Here is a 15,000-nt window from a genome sequence, read left to right on the forward strand (position 1 = left end):
ATTATATAATGGTCATCATTATCATTCTTATTAATAAATTGTTGTTATCAGATTAGTCTTTCATTCTTTTACTATAGTGGCTTTATTGCTCCATTTTTGAATTTTTTATGTGTTTCTAAATGTGAGCTGTGTTCTGGACTGTTCTTTCCTAGTATAGTTAAGGTTAAATAAAAGTTAAATAAATAAATAACCTGACCTTCATGGAACTGCTCTGAGTCACCTCTGAACTGGAAATATTTTTTCATGTAATAACTTCTGATTGCCTCTAATAAAAGAAAAAAAACCCCAGAAACAGTAGTTTCACATATGGTTCAAATGTATGTTGTTTCAGCGATCTATCCCAAAATAACCATCAAAAATGCCTTATATTTTCAACCTCAACAAGATGAGCCGATGCTGATATTTTTTCCATGCACTTTACGCAAAGGAACAGCCAGTTGTGCGGCTCTTGTATAACAAAGACAAAATGCCTCCATAATTTATTATGATATGCCTGAGCCCAGGCATTGCAGAGTAATTTTGAACTTAGCTTACTTTTCACTTTAAGGTGACTAAACTCTCCTTGGGCAGTGAGTGGGCATTAATATTTCAGTATTGCGTTTTGTGTTTGTGTATGAGAGGGAGAGACTGTAATCAGACGGATGACGCAAGAGGGAAGAAAAACTAATAAACTGGTAATTAGCTTATGCACCTGGTATTCTCATTAGTTCACACAGGGGCAATAATATAACACAGAAGTGGCAGCACTGCTGTATTTACTAAAAGCCATGTAAGAAAAAATATAACGAACCCGATAATGGTTAGGGCCAGTTCTATCCAGCATTATTTTTTTGGGTGGGCTGGTAGAAATATTGGACGCTAAGTAGCCCAGAAGTTACAGATGTGGACTAGTAGCCCAGAAAAAGTAGTCAGGTGATACTCTCTCCCCATTGCAAATACTGACAAAGTAGGAACATTGTTTTATTCAAATCCACACTGAATAGTGAAAACCAAGAAGACTGCCTAAAAGATAACCCTCATTTGTACTTCCACATTTGCTTTTTTTTATCAATTCATCTTTTTGAGGAGGAGTCAATTGTAATTGTCTCATCTTCAGCTGCTTGTCCTCTTTGCAGGACATCAGTTACACTGGAGTCCATCCCAGCTGGCTATGGGCGAGAGGCGGGGTACACCCTGGACACATGGATAGCTCATGGCGGGGCCACACATAGAAAACAGCCACTCATTCATGCACAAATTTCATGTTTTTGGAGGTGGGAAGAAGACGGAGAACCCCAAGAGAAGCCAACCTTCTTAAGGCCCCAGTTTAACATTCAATTTAACATTCATAAAATGTCTTTTCATCATTTGAACTTAATTCTCGAGTGAAAACAATGAGATCTTTCATCACAGGCACAATCCACTTAAAACTACAGTCAAAAATCAGTTGAACTGTATCCTCTGGTCTGTATATAGTATACATACAGTATATAGTAGGATGTATTACATGTATTGATATAGTGTGTTTGAGGCTATGGTTAGTTATTTACAGACATTCAGGTAGCATATGGTTAACGTGTGAAGGAACACTCAGAAGATGAATGTGTGAACTTTGCTGGATGATGAACAAATAGCATTGGGGTTTCCAGTCAATTGATCTGATCATTTGTTACAGGATGCAGGAATATACTTACTGATGACAGATCCTTTGATGAAGATACCATTTAACAATCTTTACAGTGACTCAAAGAGTCTCCCCCAGATAGATTTCGATACATCTGTCTTAACGGAAGAAAGAATGAAGACGAGATGACTGTAATCACCTATAGCTGTTTCTTCCACTTTGTGGGTCACGGGTGGGCTGCAGCCTATCCCAGCTGACTACAGGCAAGAGTTAGGAAATGCTCTGGAGGTATCGCTGGTGCATTGTGGATTGGTTGAACAAGTACAATCAATTTTCCCCTTTGGTCGGGTGAGCAAGAAGCACATCTGGAAAGGCTGACCCTATCCTGGCCCCTAGCAGGCACTGATTCTCACTATAAAAGTGATGACAGTAAGAAAATGGTAACAATAACAAAACAGAAGAAAAAAAAAAACGATATAAAAATGCACAGTTAAGAATGTGACACAATGTAATCATGACACAGAAAATGCAGCATCTGAGATTGATGATGCAATGATTTTTGTATCGTGTGTGTGTTTTATCGTTTTATTTCTAAATTGTACAGGACGTCAGAACGTGAGGAGGCAGATGGTGATGTAGCAGGAGAAGGTGGGTGTTATGATAATAAATAAGACCAGGATGATTATAGTGACACAGTTATATTCAGAGAATGTCTTGTGTCACAAAAATACCCAAGTTCAATTCGGGATTCTAACAGTGCTTCTGGGCCACTTCTTGTACAGAATAAGAAGACAATGTGACAGTCAAAAATAAGTCAAAAATAAGTATGGACGCATTTATAATGACATTTTCTTAGAGAAAGGTGTGGCGTCAAGTGAGCGTGATGATTGTTCATTATTCATATGATTTAAATCAGGATTTAAATCAGGACAATCTGAGGTTTATTTTCTAAATAAACAAATACGTACGCACATTTCACAGTTCTAATGTCGTACCCTGGGCGCAATAAAAAAGTGAATGCTGGAGTCCTGAAATGCAGGAGAGTTTTATTTGTTTATTTTGGAATCACTTAAGAGTAAACAGCCGCCCACTGTGCTTTATGTACCTGCATACTCCCATTTAGTTTGTGCTATCTGATCTTCTCTGAACAAATGTTGAACGACACAGGCGACTGCATCTTCTAAAAGTGATGGTTTGGTATGAAACTTTTTTGATTTTCCACATGTTTACCCAACGTTGCAAAACAATTGCAGGTTGGAAATAAACCTCCATGATGAATAGCGGTGAAATTACAACTTGTCTCTAGAAGCCTGTCAGGCTGCTTTGTGGCAGCTATGGAATAAACAAGTGTGAAGCTGAAATTTCCCCAAAATAATTGTCTCAACGCATCTTCACTGAGGAACTCTGATCAGGGGTTCTAAGATTTACTGTATATTTTATAGCAATATCAGATACTGTTCTGTGCAACTGAATCCATCATTACCGCTCCTTCCATCTCTCTTAATTCTGTCAGTTTTAAGCAGTGTGTCACGGAACTGGCTAAACTGTTTTCCACTTAAAAGTCTCTATTTCATACTATTTTGACCACACAAATACAAAATGTATACAGGAAAAAATCAAATACGATCATGCATAAAGGTGTTCTGTGACAATTACTAATGAGACACGCATGCTTTCAACACAGACATAACTTCAAGAAAAGGAAGACAACAAAAAAAACAACTAAGTGCAAAAGACTGTATTGTAGTGGATTGACTCCACAGATCATGACAAAACTGGACAGAATCCACAGTTTGGGAATCAAAGCAATGATCTTCCAGGTCCAAACCACCAGATTTCTCCACTGACTGAATATAATTGCTAAAGAAAGTTTAACAAGGAAGTAAACTATTTAATCAGGATACTTTATTGATCCCTGGGGTAAAACTGCTTAATTTACCACATGTACCTGTAGTTTATGCCATGTGAGAGCCTGTTCACCTCATCACTCATGCATGCTCGTCTGCATGCAGCATATTCAGAGGTTCAAGAACAGCTCATCAGCCACTACAGTTTTACCTTAACAATTCCTATCAGAGTCATCAGTCACCACCACCACCCTTCTCTGAACTCCAAGGGAGCTGCTGCTCAGGATATCATTGCTGCCTGATTGATCTGTATTTAGTTTGATGCACCTTTGAACGCACAAGAATTATTAAAGCTTCCAGAGATCTTCTTACGATGTGACTTTTTAACATTTTTCTTTGACAGTAGCTGCTTGTTAAAGGTCTTGCTAAAGATGTTACATGTTATAGGTGTCAAAATGCTATTTGAAGAGTCTTCTCTGTTTGCCAAGAAGCAAAATTAAATCTCATAAGATGAACGATAGAAGCATTGATTTACAAGAAGACAAAAGGGTCAACATGATAGGGTGTGACTTAAAATATATCAGCATGCAAAATTTATTCTTATGAATAAGTACCTGCATATTAATATCTTCTCATGCAGTTAAGTGCTACTTCATCCTAATGTAGTATTCCACAATGCACTTGTCTCCTTTAATTAGCATGCCAAATACAGTAGAAATTTAGATGAAGAACAACATTGGTTTGACTTTCTGTTGGTATGTGTGTTGCAAGTCGTGTCTAAGTGTTCCAAAACGTATTATGAGATGATATGCCGGTACTTTTTATATAACACTGTACCTCTGCAGTTAGTGGATAGTGAAACTGCAGCAACTGAAATTGCAACAAATACTCCTTCATTACATCTTCAGCCCTACTTTAACCATAATTCATTTCATTAAATTCATTCAACATGTGTTTGCCTGAATCGAACATCTTTATTTTTAAAATTTTGTACCTGATTTTAGCCCTTGACTCATTGCTGAGTCCTCCTGGCGTCCATAACAAGCACTGGATTTCCTATAAGGTACATATACTGAAAGGTCAACATCCTCCTCCTGCACAGAAGATACCAAACTTACAGACCTTAACATCTACAGTCCCATGGAAGACTGAGCCTTGCTGAAAGACAGCAGAGGCACGCTAGACATACAACAGCTTTACATTAATGTCTGTGGTGGATGTTAATAAAAGAGGTAATTAAGGATGAGATACATTTCTCTCAGAGTGTAAAGTCAATAGTGTTGAGTTTGTGCAAGACTGCACTGAAGTCTGAGAGAAAATAAAATCATTGTTGTGCTGTCTCATGAGAGTTGTTCCATTGATAGCACTGTCCTACATAATTGAAATCTGCCAACAATAGCTTGATGTGTTGTCTACATCAACTATGACTGTTTCATTAGGATCCATTTAGAGAAAGTTTTTCTTATGGATAAAAACCTGAGAAACAAAGCAGAGCATTAAAAATCACTAATAATATTATTACTGACTAAGCAAAAAAAGTCATTAAAGTTGAATGTGACTTCACTTTGATCTCATTTGGTTTCTTCCAGGAAGGTAAAAAGAAATGTTTTAATATCCTTTTCAATCCATATTAAAAAAACCCCAAAACAGTTCAGCAATTTGTTAAATTTATCACCTGAGCTTAGTTTCTACCAGTTTAGCATTCACACTCTCGACACAGTACAATAAGACTGTGTTCTTGAGTATGAGCCAGTGAGTATGAGGAGGTGAGGCAGAGCGAGGTGTGGGGAGGAGAGAAGATATACAGTAATTCTGTTGGTGTGACATTTTACCATAAACCTTCCCAAAGCCACGAATGTCAAAAGGCAAAGTGGCAGAGAGATGGTGTGAGAAGAGATGGGAAGCATTTGCAGTCATAATTTTACTGGGTGTGATGTAGCTGAAAAGTCATTTCATAACTTTGTTTGCCAATCCTTTGGATTTGCTTGCGGGGCTGAATGTGTGCATTTGCATGCAAGCGCCGGCGTGAAAGCTTTGATGTATGTTAATAGACAAAATGTTAGTGGCAGTAATTACCACGAGAAACCCACAATGTGCCGATTGGATCAAAAGAACATGACAACTCCATTATTGAGCACATACTTTGGAGTGTGCACAGCCCTATACAGTACACACACATAACGATGAGGGAGTCCTAGTCAATCTAGTCAAGCAGTGAACAGCCCAAGCTGCATATTTTGATTTGTCATTCCCTTAGAATCAAATACCATGTAATCATTAGGTTTACATAAATAAATGAATATAAGTTGCAAATATTTTAAACTGCAAACAAAGCATATAATCCACATTGTTCAACCACAAAGTTTCGTCCATCGTTCTTTCTCCCAGGTCTCAGATTTTGGGCGAAATTCAATGAAGCAGAGTACAAGGTAGACACACAGGGCTGTAATCATCCCAAGGTCACACACACATACACATGTGCACAAACAGATAGACCACCTCCAAAATGGAAAATAACTACAATGGGCAATTTACCCAGAACAGGCAGGGATGATGGCCAGGGCATACACACAGACACACACACACGCACGCACACACGCGCACGCACACACACACACACACACACACACACACACACACACACACTCACACACACACACACACACACACACACACACACACACACACACACACACACACACACACACACACACACACACACACACACACACACACACACACACACACACAGCTGTGCCTTAGGGCCAAGGTTCTGGCAATGCATCATTACCCTCCCTTGGAGGTAATTCCATATCCCAGCATGCATTTCTCATGTGGAGAGGAAATTACCCCAGGGCCGTGCTGAGAGCCAATAGAGTGTGTCCCCCTATTTGTCTCTCCCTTCCTTACGTTCTCTTGCTTCAAACCCCTCGCTCACTCCGTGACTGTGCCTGTCATGCACTTACTGTTCTAGCGCTCTTGGTCGTTCTCCCTGAGTCACCCAGTTACTCACCCATGCTTTTATCTATCTTTATCTCTCTCTCTCATTGCCACTTCATTTATCTCTCACTCTCTTCCCTTTTCTATGCTTGATGTATAATACAGATTAATAACAAATCCCTAAAAAGTATCAAGTGGCTCTTTACTCTCTTCTGGATCCACACTCTCCCCGCCTTTCAGTCTACCAGCTCGTAGTGAGGCAAAATATCTTACTTCCCCTGTTCAGAGTCATAGTTATCCCCCAAAGGAGGAGAACAGATGTAAAATGGACACAGCTTTGACATTTGCGCTTCTAGTGTGTAAGTCATTTACTTTCCTTCCTCAGTTTCATTAACTGAAGATCCATTAAATGCACGGTTGAATCACAATAGTGTTGAAGCTGCTGAGTTATCATGAAAGAATTATTCTGTTTATCAGCAAAAGTTATATTTAAAACTACCCTCCAACAAGCACATTTTTATTCATTTTCCAAATGAATATAGTTATTTTCCAGTGCCACATCAATGTGAAATGCTTGGATCTGGTTCAGTCATTTGAAAAATTAGATTCTTGCACCATTCCTCAACAGTATATTTATAAAGATATTCTGCATGTTTCTGCACCATCATTATATCCAACAAAGAGGTTTAACAATCACATTGGTTGGTTTGTCACTTTTAGCAAGATAATTAAAATAGTTCAATCAGAGATAAACCCCAGGGTAGGAAAGATAAGATCTAATTTTGTGAACATTACACCCAGTGGAACTTTGACCTTTAGGATCAGTTTATGCGCCAACACCAAAGGTTATGGGTCCATGCTGTGGCTCCACAGTGATTCTGAGTGGTCACAAGAAAAGATCACATGGTTGCTAAGGTGCAATATGCAATTGCAACAGGGAAACAAAAGGAGCAAGCAGTAACAGCAGTGGGAATACTGTAGTTTCACATTCTGTCATGGTACGGTAACTTTCCAAGTCAGTGTGTCTCTGTGTCTCTGTCCGTGGTGCTGAAAAAACACAGACGCACATATGCATGGATAAAAAATGAAGATGAGCTGTGAAAAAAATGTGTAACAATGGTTGCATTTCAATATTTCATTATTCTACTCTACAACTTTTGTTCAATTTTTTTAACTTATACCCCCCCCCCCACCACCACCAAAACCTCCTGAAAAACAAAGTAAAACCACTGAACTTTCAGACAGTCACACAGTTGCAGGCTTTTTTGTGATATTATCACAAGCAGTGACAGCCGTGGAAAGTGAGACTTGCAAAAAAATGTGTTGAGAGCATCAGCATAATTAGTTCAATGAAATTTAAGTGTGTCTTACAGAGAAGGCAGAACATGAGGAACAGTACAGGACATACTGTATGTAGAGAATTGCATTGATTTAAAAATGCTGTATGCGTCCATTTGAAACAGTTACATGAACAGCAGAGCAGAGAACTAGAGCAGCAAACCACAAAGAATCTGTTTTCAGCCTGCAAAATAGAAATTCCCAGGTGTGCGGTGCGATAAAGCTGGTACTGTTGATATGAGTGCATCTTACTTTTACTTAAGTGAGTGTGGGATCTCCCCTCTCAACAAAATCCTACGGTCAAGACCTGCAACACATGCACAAGCATTGGTTTCAAAGTGCCTCAATTTCCATCTAAAGCAGGCGTCCCATCTGTAGAGTCATACATAAACCATACGCAGGCTGCACAGTGCACACAGAGGAGGAGATACGGCACACACAATCCAGTCCTTTCTCACACACATAAATCCTGACATAAACATAATCACTGAATAACAATGCATATACAAAACACACACACACACACACACACGCACACGCACACGCACACGCACGCACATTCCTGTCTTCAATACAGCCTTTGCCACACAAACATGCAAAGGTTCACAGCTGACTGCTGCACATTTTCTATGAATAGAGCGACGTGTGCAGGTTGTGAGCCAACAAACAATGTCGGTAAATGGAGAGCGGTGACAATGATGTGTCACAGCACATCACATCATATGAAGGAGCATTAAATAGCAATTCCATGTCAGCAGCTCTATTGTACCAGGTAAATAATGAGGGCACAGGGGCCATTTTAGCCTTTTAGATGCAATATTTTGCACCTACTGTCGCAGCTGTGTTGCTTTAACCCTTGAATTCCTTGACTCTGGCCTTCTTCCTTACTTCCTAAATCCTTCCAGCTTTGTAACCATAACCCTTGGTCCCTTGAGCTCATGTTCATCTTTCTATCCTCCTGTCCTTACTCGCAATCCCCAACTAAGTCTTGCAACTCCCTCCCTTCTTGTTCTTTTTTCGATTCCAAGAGGTGTGCCTTCCTCACTCCCAAAGTCATTGTTTCTGTACTTTCCTCCCTTTCATATGATTCCCCTAATGCCCTTCATGTGTGCCTTTAGCATTTTGTTCACTATTGATTTTTGTCCTCCCTACTTGCCCTCCAAATTTTTATTGGTTATGTGGGTTTGAGTTGAACATTTTTCTTTTTGTTTTGCTCCCTGTATTGTTGTTAATATTCATTTGAAGATGGAAACTCAGTGGGGATCAGACAAAAGAAAGAAAGCGTAAAGAAAACAATGAACACTCATCTGCATTATGCTTTCCCCATCTCCCCACTCATACACTGTCTTTCTTCTGTTTATTCAGCTTCCTTCACCATGGTCTTAATCCATCTTCTACCCTCTGTTTTCCCCTTTCTATCAAACTCCTCTCCACCTTTATTTCCCACTCTACCTTCTTTTGTTCCTCCCTCCTTTTTTGTTGTCTTCATATCCCTCCCCACTTAAGCTCCATCTTCACCTTTCATCCTTCCTCCCTTCCTCCCTCCCTCCCTTTATCTGCCTCTTCTCCTGTCTTCACTCCCGTCCATTAGTGGTTATTGAGTTTTCTCTTTGTGTCGCTGTCCTCACCTCCTGCTATATTGCATTCACTCTTCTGTAACAGTATTATTGGTCCCTAACTTTATTACAGGTTCCTGCGCATGCACATGTGCACACACAAACACTCACATGCATGCACACACATGTGCACACATATAAGACAAGAGCATATACAATGTAGGAATAGAATATGCTGATGAAATAATTCCTGTCCTCTCCTTGGCACTTATGCATACATTGCATACTTATATGGGCATTATCACACAACCTCTGCCCTCACTCAGTGTTCCTTGTCTTTAATTGCTGCTAACTCATTTAGCACTTCATGTTAGCTCAGCTAGATCTAATTACAGCAAGAAAAAGACTGAAGTTTGACTACGAGGCTATTTAACCTCATTGTAATAGTCAGTCATTTTCAGATTACCACCGCTGTATCCGCCGCAGCGGGTCACAGGGAGCCGGAGCCTATCTCGGCGGCATAGGGAGTGAGGCGGGGGACACTCCGGGCACGACGCCAGTGCACCGCGGAGCCACACAAAGACATACAACCAGGCACACACACACTCATTCCTATGGGCAATTTGGAGCAGCTAATCAACCTGAAGCGCATGCTTTTGCAGGTGGGAGGAAGCCGGAGAACCCGAAGAGAACCCACGAAGACACGGGGAGAGCATGCGAACTCCGCACAGAGCGGGACTCGCAACCGGGTCCGTCATGTTGTGAGGCGGCAGCGCTAACCACTGCGCCACCGTGCCAGTGGTTATGCAATATAAAGAAATACAAAGGTAAATTTTGAAACAACGAAATCAAAATAATTACTAATGTTTATCTCTTGTGATTAACTTGTGATTTTTTTTATGTGAAGTCAAAGCCAACTCAGTGGCTCTATTTATAGGAGTCAGCAGTTTTTGATGAAATATACCCATAATTATGATTCTTAAAAATTCCTCCAGAATTCAAAGAATTTTAAGTTAAGTATTCATTGGTTGTCCTGAATTAATAAAAGTCATCAACATTCTGAGGGTGAATTAGAGTCTAGTGGTGAAAAAAATGCTTTGAACCTAAGAATGTTGATAAAAGTTATCAACCTTCTGAGTTTCAAAGCATTTTTTCACTACTAGACTCTAATTCAGTGAGGTTTAATTGCATTCGCCTTAAACGAAAGAGAGCTCTCAAAATATTGGGACTGGGTATAAAATGGCTGCATTTCTTTAACATCGGTTCAGTGAGGTTTTATTGTCTAACATAAAGTGCAACAGGAAGAAAAACAATGTCTTACTGCTATTGTGTACATGCAGTTTATGAAGCTTGAAGCAGTAATGGCAAACAAAGCAATCTCTTATGTATGCTTTTTAATGACTCCAATGGGCCAATAAGACTCTTGCAAGTGCAGAATGTATTTGCTTGTAAACAGATTTTACACCCAAAACCCACTCCTGCACTTCCTGTAGAGCTTCTGTTTTATAAGTTAAGTAACTTACATGAAAAATTGAGCCTGCTGTGCCATAAATGCTGTTTGATTGTCAAGAGGATTCAACTATTTTATTTTTCTGTCTGGTCTTTCTGAAAAGCTATGCTGATCCGCAATTAAAACTATTTTAATGATGAAGAAAGAGTGCCTCAAATTGATGAGTTAGTTCCAACAATTAATGTGTTTTAGATAATAATAATAATAATAATAATAATAATAATAATAATAATAATAATAATGATGATGATGATGATGATGATGATGATGATGATGATGATGATAAAAATAATAATAATAATAATAAAGAACATATGTTTTTGGATCATCCATTAATGAGCTTTCAAATTTCAGGCTCTCTGATGGTAAAGGCGTTGGATTTGGCCTTCCTCCCTGGTTGTGTTATACTCTAAGTGTGTGTATATATACAGTATATGGCACTGCAACCTTTGACACTGTTTCTTATCTTAGTGGCCTGTTCTCACCTGTTAATCCATTCAAAGCTAATTTTTTAGAAACTTAATTTGACCTAGTAGAGTAAAAGTTTAAATTGTTAGAGGATGACTAATGTGGCTTGTCCAAACACTGGTAGTAACAGACATACCAGACAGAAAACACAACATACAGTATAATACAGCTTTGTCTCTGAATTTTTGCAGTATACAAACAATGCAGCACAAACAACAAAGGCAGTACAAACTTGAAATGAATATGAAAATGACAGCTGTGCTATTTACAAAGCCAAAAGAAAAAAATACTTTCTCTATTGTTTATAGTCAAGAAAATGCAAATTTCTAGAAATATTTTTATATGCTCATGTAAATATCTGTTTGTTTCCAGAGGTCACAAGCTAATCAGATTACATCTAAATTAAATAAATTAAACCGTGTGTGTGTGTGTGTGTGTGTGTGTGTGTGTGTGTGTGTGTGTGTGTGTGTGTGTGTGTGTGTGTGTGTGTGTGTGTGTGTGTGTGTGTGTGTGTGTGTAATATGTATAAAGGGGGGAACTTTGCTTATTCAGAGAGACAAGCGGCTGAAAGTCATTGCATCACAGTCAAACTCACACACACTACATCACAGACTCAAAGGGAGGTGAAATTGAGCAACTGCTGTGTGTTGAATGAAATGTCATCTTTAATTGCCTTACAGTTTGCGAGGGTCCAATAGAAAAGGACTTAGACAAACTTCAACAAAATGAAGAAGCTGAAATTGGCTCAGTGTAATGGGACATAATTTACCAACATACTGAGGGAGCTGAACAAAGCAAGAAAACATTCTGGCTTTACTAGAACTACTGCTGGATTATTGACTTGTGTTGACAGTGAATTAAGATGTGTGTGTGTGTGTGTGTGTGTGTGTGTGTGTGTGTGTGTGTGTGTGTGTGTGTGTGTGTGTGTGTGTGTGTGTGTGTGTGTGTTAATGCTGTGAGAGCTCTTCCATTAGACAAAAGGTCACCTTTATTCTTTCCACATCCCTTAATTATCATGTATCCAATGATCTTTTGTACACCGCAGTACAGCAAACCCCACAAAACACACACCTATGTTCATACACACACATACACACACCCCTTTTATCCTACCTGGGGTCTTTCTGTATAGAGTCGATGGAAGGGGAACGCTGCAAGCTGCCTTCAGGCGGAATTGCTGGTCCAGACTTGCTGTAGGGAGATTCCACCACCGAGGGGCAGTACTGTAGGGTGCGATAGGGGTCTGCCACATATGGGTCCGAGCCATACAAATCTCCACTTCCACCACCCCCACTTGAAGTGTATCCAGGCCCCACTGTCGCATAGTTGTTGGTCCCTCCACGGCTGTAGTTTCCTGTCCCAGTGCTGTGACTTCCTGTGCGCTGCAAAGGGGCGGAGTCAACACCAGGGGAGGAGGGAGCTATAGTGGGGAAGTAAGGACAGAGGACATAACTTAGAACCTGGTCATGGCCATGATGGGCCAGGTCTGAGTTGGAGAAGTTGGACAGCAACAGAGTAGGGAAAGACATAAAGACAGAAGGAGAAGAGGGTCATGTGAGGAGAAGAGAGGAAATGAGAGGAGAAAAGACAACCATATTGGCCACATGCCCAGGATTAAGGACCAGTGTTCAATGAAGAGAAACAATCAAAGAGAGAAAGGAGAAAAATGGACAAAATTTGAGCAAACACAAGATACAATGGATCATCTAACCGACTGCTCAAATGAGTCTTGGGACAATAAAATCTCAAAATGTAAAAAAAATACAAAAAACCCCAAAAAACTAATATTAAATATCGCATGATAAAACAACTAATTAATATATATTACATTTTTTTGCAAATGTCATCTGAAAGGTGATATCATTAATAGAATATGCAAAAATCACAACAAAATTTTTCGATCTAATTTATAAATGTACAAATGCATGAGTGAATATATCAAACTCAACCCCAGGATTTGCTGTATCCCTAAGTGGCACTTTTGGCAATAGTTTTAACAACACAAAAGACTATAAACAATGTTAGCCTGGACACTCAATTGGCTCATTATCCTGTGATTGATATGTAATGAAATATGGGAACCTTGCTTGAAAGCCTACTTATTGGTAGCTAGAGTACAGTTATAGAAACTTTTTCCATACAGTGAGACTTCTGCCTGGTGTGCAATAACTACTAAAACAAAAGTACATAAAAGAAAAAAAGTAAAACACCATGTATCTCTCTTAGGAGTTGGAATGAAATTGAATGGGAATTTGGTCTGCAATGTAAGCAGCCTGCAGGGGCACAGTGGCTGTCACCTCACCTCCCTGTCATGCCGGAGCAGCAGCTCAGTGATACATCAAGGTGTTAATGTGAGACTGGGGGGCTTATTTTGTTGCCTGTAAAAACACGGACATACAGGTGGGGGGTGGGCTCCATCTCATCAGTCATTAGGGCCATGGTGGGTAGACAGAAATACACATGCAAAACACTATAAATGTTTTCTTCAGGGAGTCAACGATAAATCACGGAGGACTGAAATCAATATGTTAATGTGTGGACTAGGCTTTGAAGACTCGCCCTGGTGCCTCATCTTAGGAAGACAATTAACCTCTAAAACATGTCTGGATGGGAAAATAAATACAAATTAAAAGAGATGCACAACATATACCAGAGGGCCACAAAACAAGGATCCTTATGTTTCTGATACAATATATACCAGGGCTCACGCGTATAACCAAATACAAAGGACATGATCTGTTAGACACCAAACACATAAACTCCACCTTAAGTGAATGAGGACGTGTGTTGAGGTTGAAGAACTCATCGGTATGTGACCAACAATCCTGCTCTTGAGCACTATCATGAGCTGTGGCACTTTAACATTTATTTGACCTTCAAAACCCTCTTATCATTCTTTTGTCTACCCTTCCCATTAGACACACACACACACACACACACACACACACACACACACACACACACACACACACACACACACGCACACGCACACAAACTGAAATACTTCACATTTTCAGTACATGCAAAACATCACTGCCAGAAATATTAGTTTCCAGACCTATTGTTTGATCTACTCATGAAATCTGGGAAACATTTCAGTCAGAGGAGACAAGAGACTGAAGAAAAGCTAAATGCTTACTGTAATACATCAAATGATGTGCAATAAGTAGTCTGATTGAAAGAGTTTCCTGCCCAGACACCTCAGGGTAATTGTGATCAAAGGGCATCTGGCCTGAGCAACAGCAAGAATAATCCTACTTCAGTGTCCAGAGAGACTGATGAAATGAGATTGGGCAGTCTGCTGAAACTCAGAGGGACAGGTGGGTGAAGGTGGGATTAACAGAAGTAAGAAATCATTCGAGCTGAATACCACAACAATTTGATCGGCCAACTGGCATGAAGGGAGAACATGTATGAGTAGTGAGAGTTGCGAAAGACAGGAAAACGTCAGAAAAATGTGATCTGGGAGTAGAGAGTGATAGTCTTCACTGCTCTTATTAACAACAATAGTTAGGATCTATTTAGCGTTCGTGTCTAGGCACTCACAGCACTTACACTGAATCCATTATTCATTCTCTCTACAGTCACACCAGTGGTGGTAAACTACAACTGTAGACACAGCTGCCCTTAGGCAGACTGGAAGAAATGTGGCTGCCAATCCACACCACCAAACACATTCATACAGTCACACGCCAGTGTGAGTGACACTGGAAACAAGGTGGGTGATGTATATTGCCT

General features: G+C 39.8%; 1 protein-coding gene across 6 annotated transcripts in view; it reads right to left on the reverse strand.

Annotated features, from left to right (window-relative positions):
* Window positions 1-15,000, reverse strand: part of ctnnd2a (catenin (cadherin-associated protein), delta 2a) — a 223,506-nt gene that overhangs the window by 73,777 nt on the left and 134,729 nt on the right. For all 6 annotated transcript variants that reach the window (XR_011039039.1, XM_068343824.1, XM_068343822.1 and 3 more), the window contains exon 12: window positions 12,376-12,682. Coding sequence is in view for 5 of the 6 variants with exons in the window: in XM_068343824.1 (XP_068199925.1) it covers window positions 12,376-12,682 (307 nt within the window). In the remaining variant the exon portion in view is untranslated. The remainder of the gene's footprint in view (window positions 1-12,375; window positions 12,683-15,000) is intronic.

This window comes from Antennarius striatus, chromosome 20 (assembly GCF_040054535.1).
Source record: "Antennarius striatus isolate MH-2024 chromosome 20, ASM4005453v1, whole genome shotgun sequence".
NCBI classification, from domain to species: Eukaryota; Metazoa; Chordata; class Actinopteri; order Lophiiformes; family Antennariidae; genus Antennarius; species Antennarius striatus.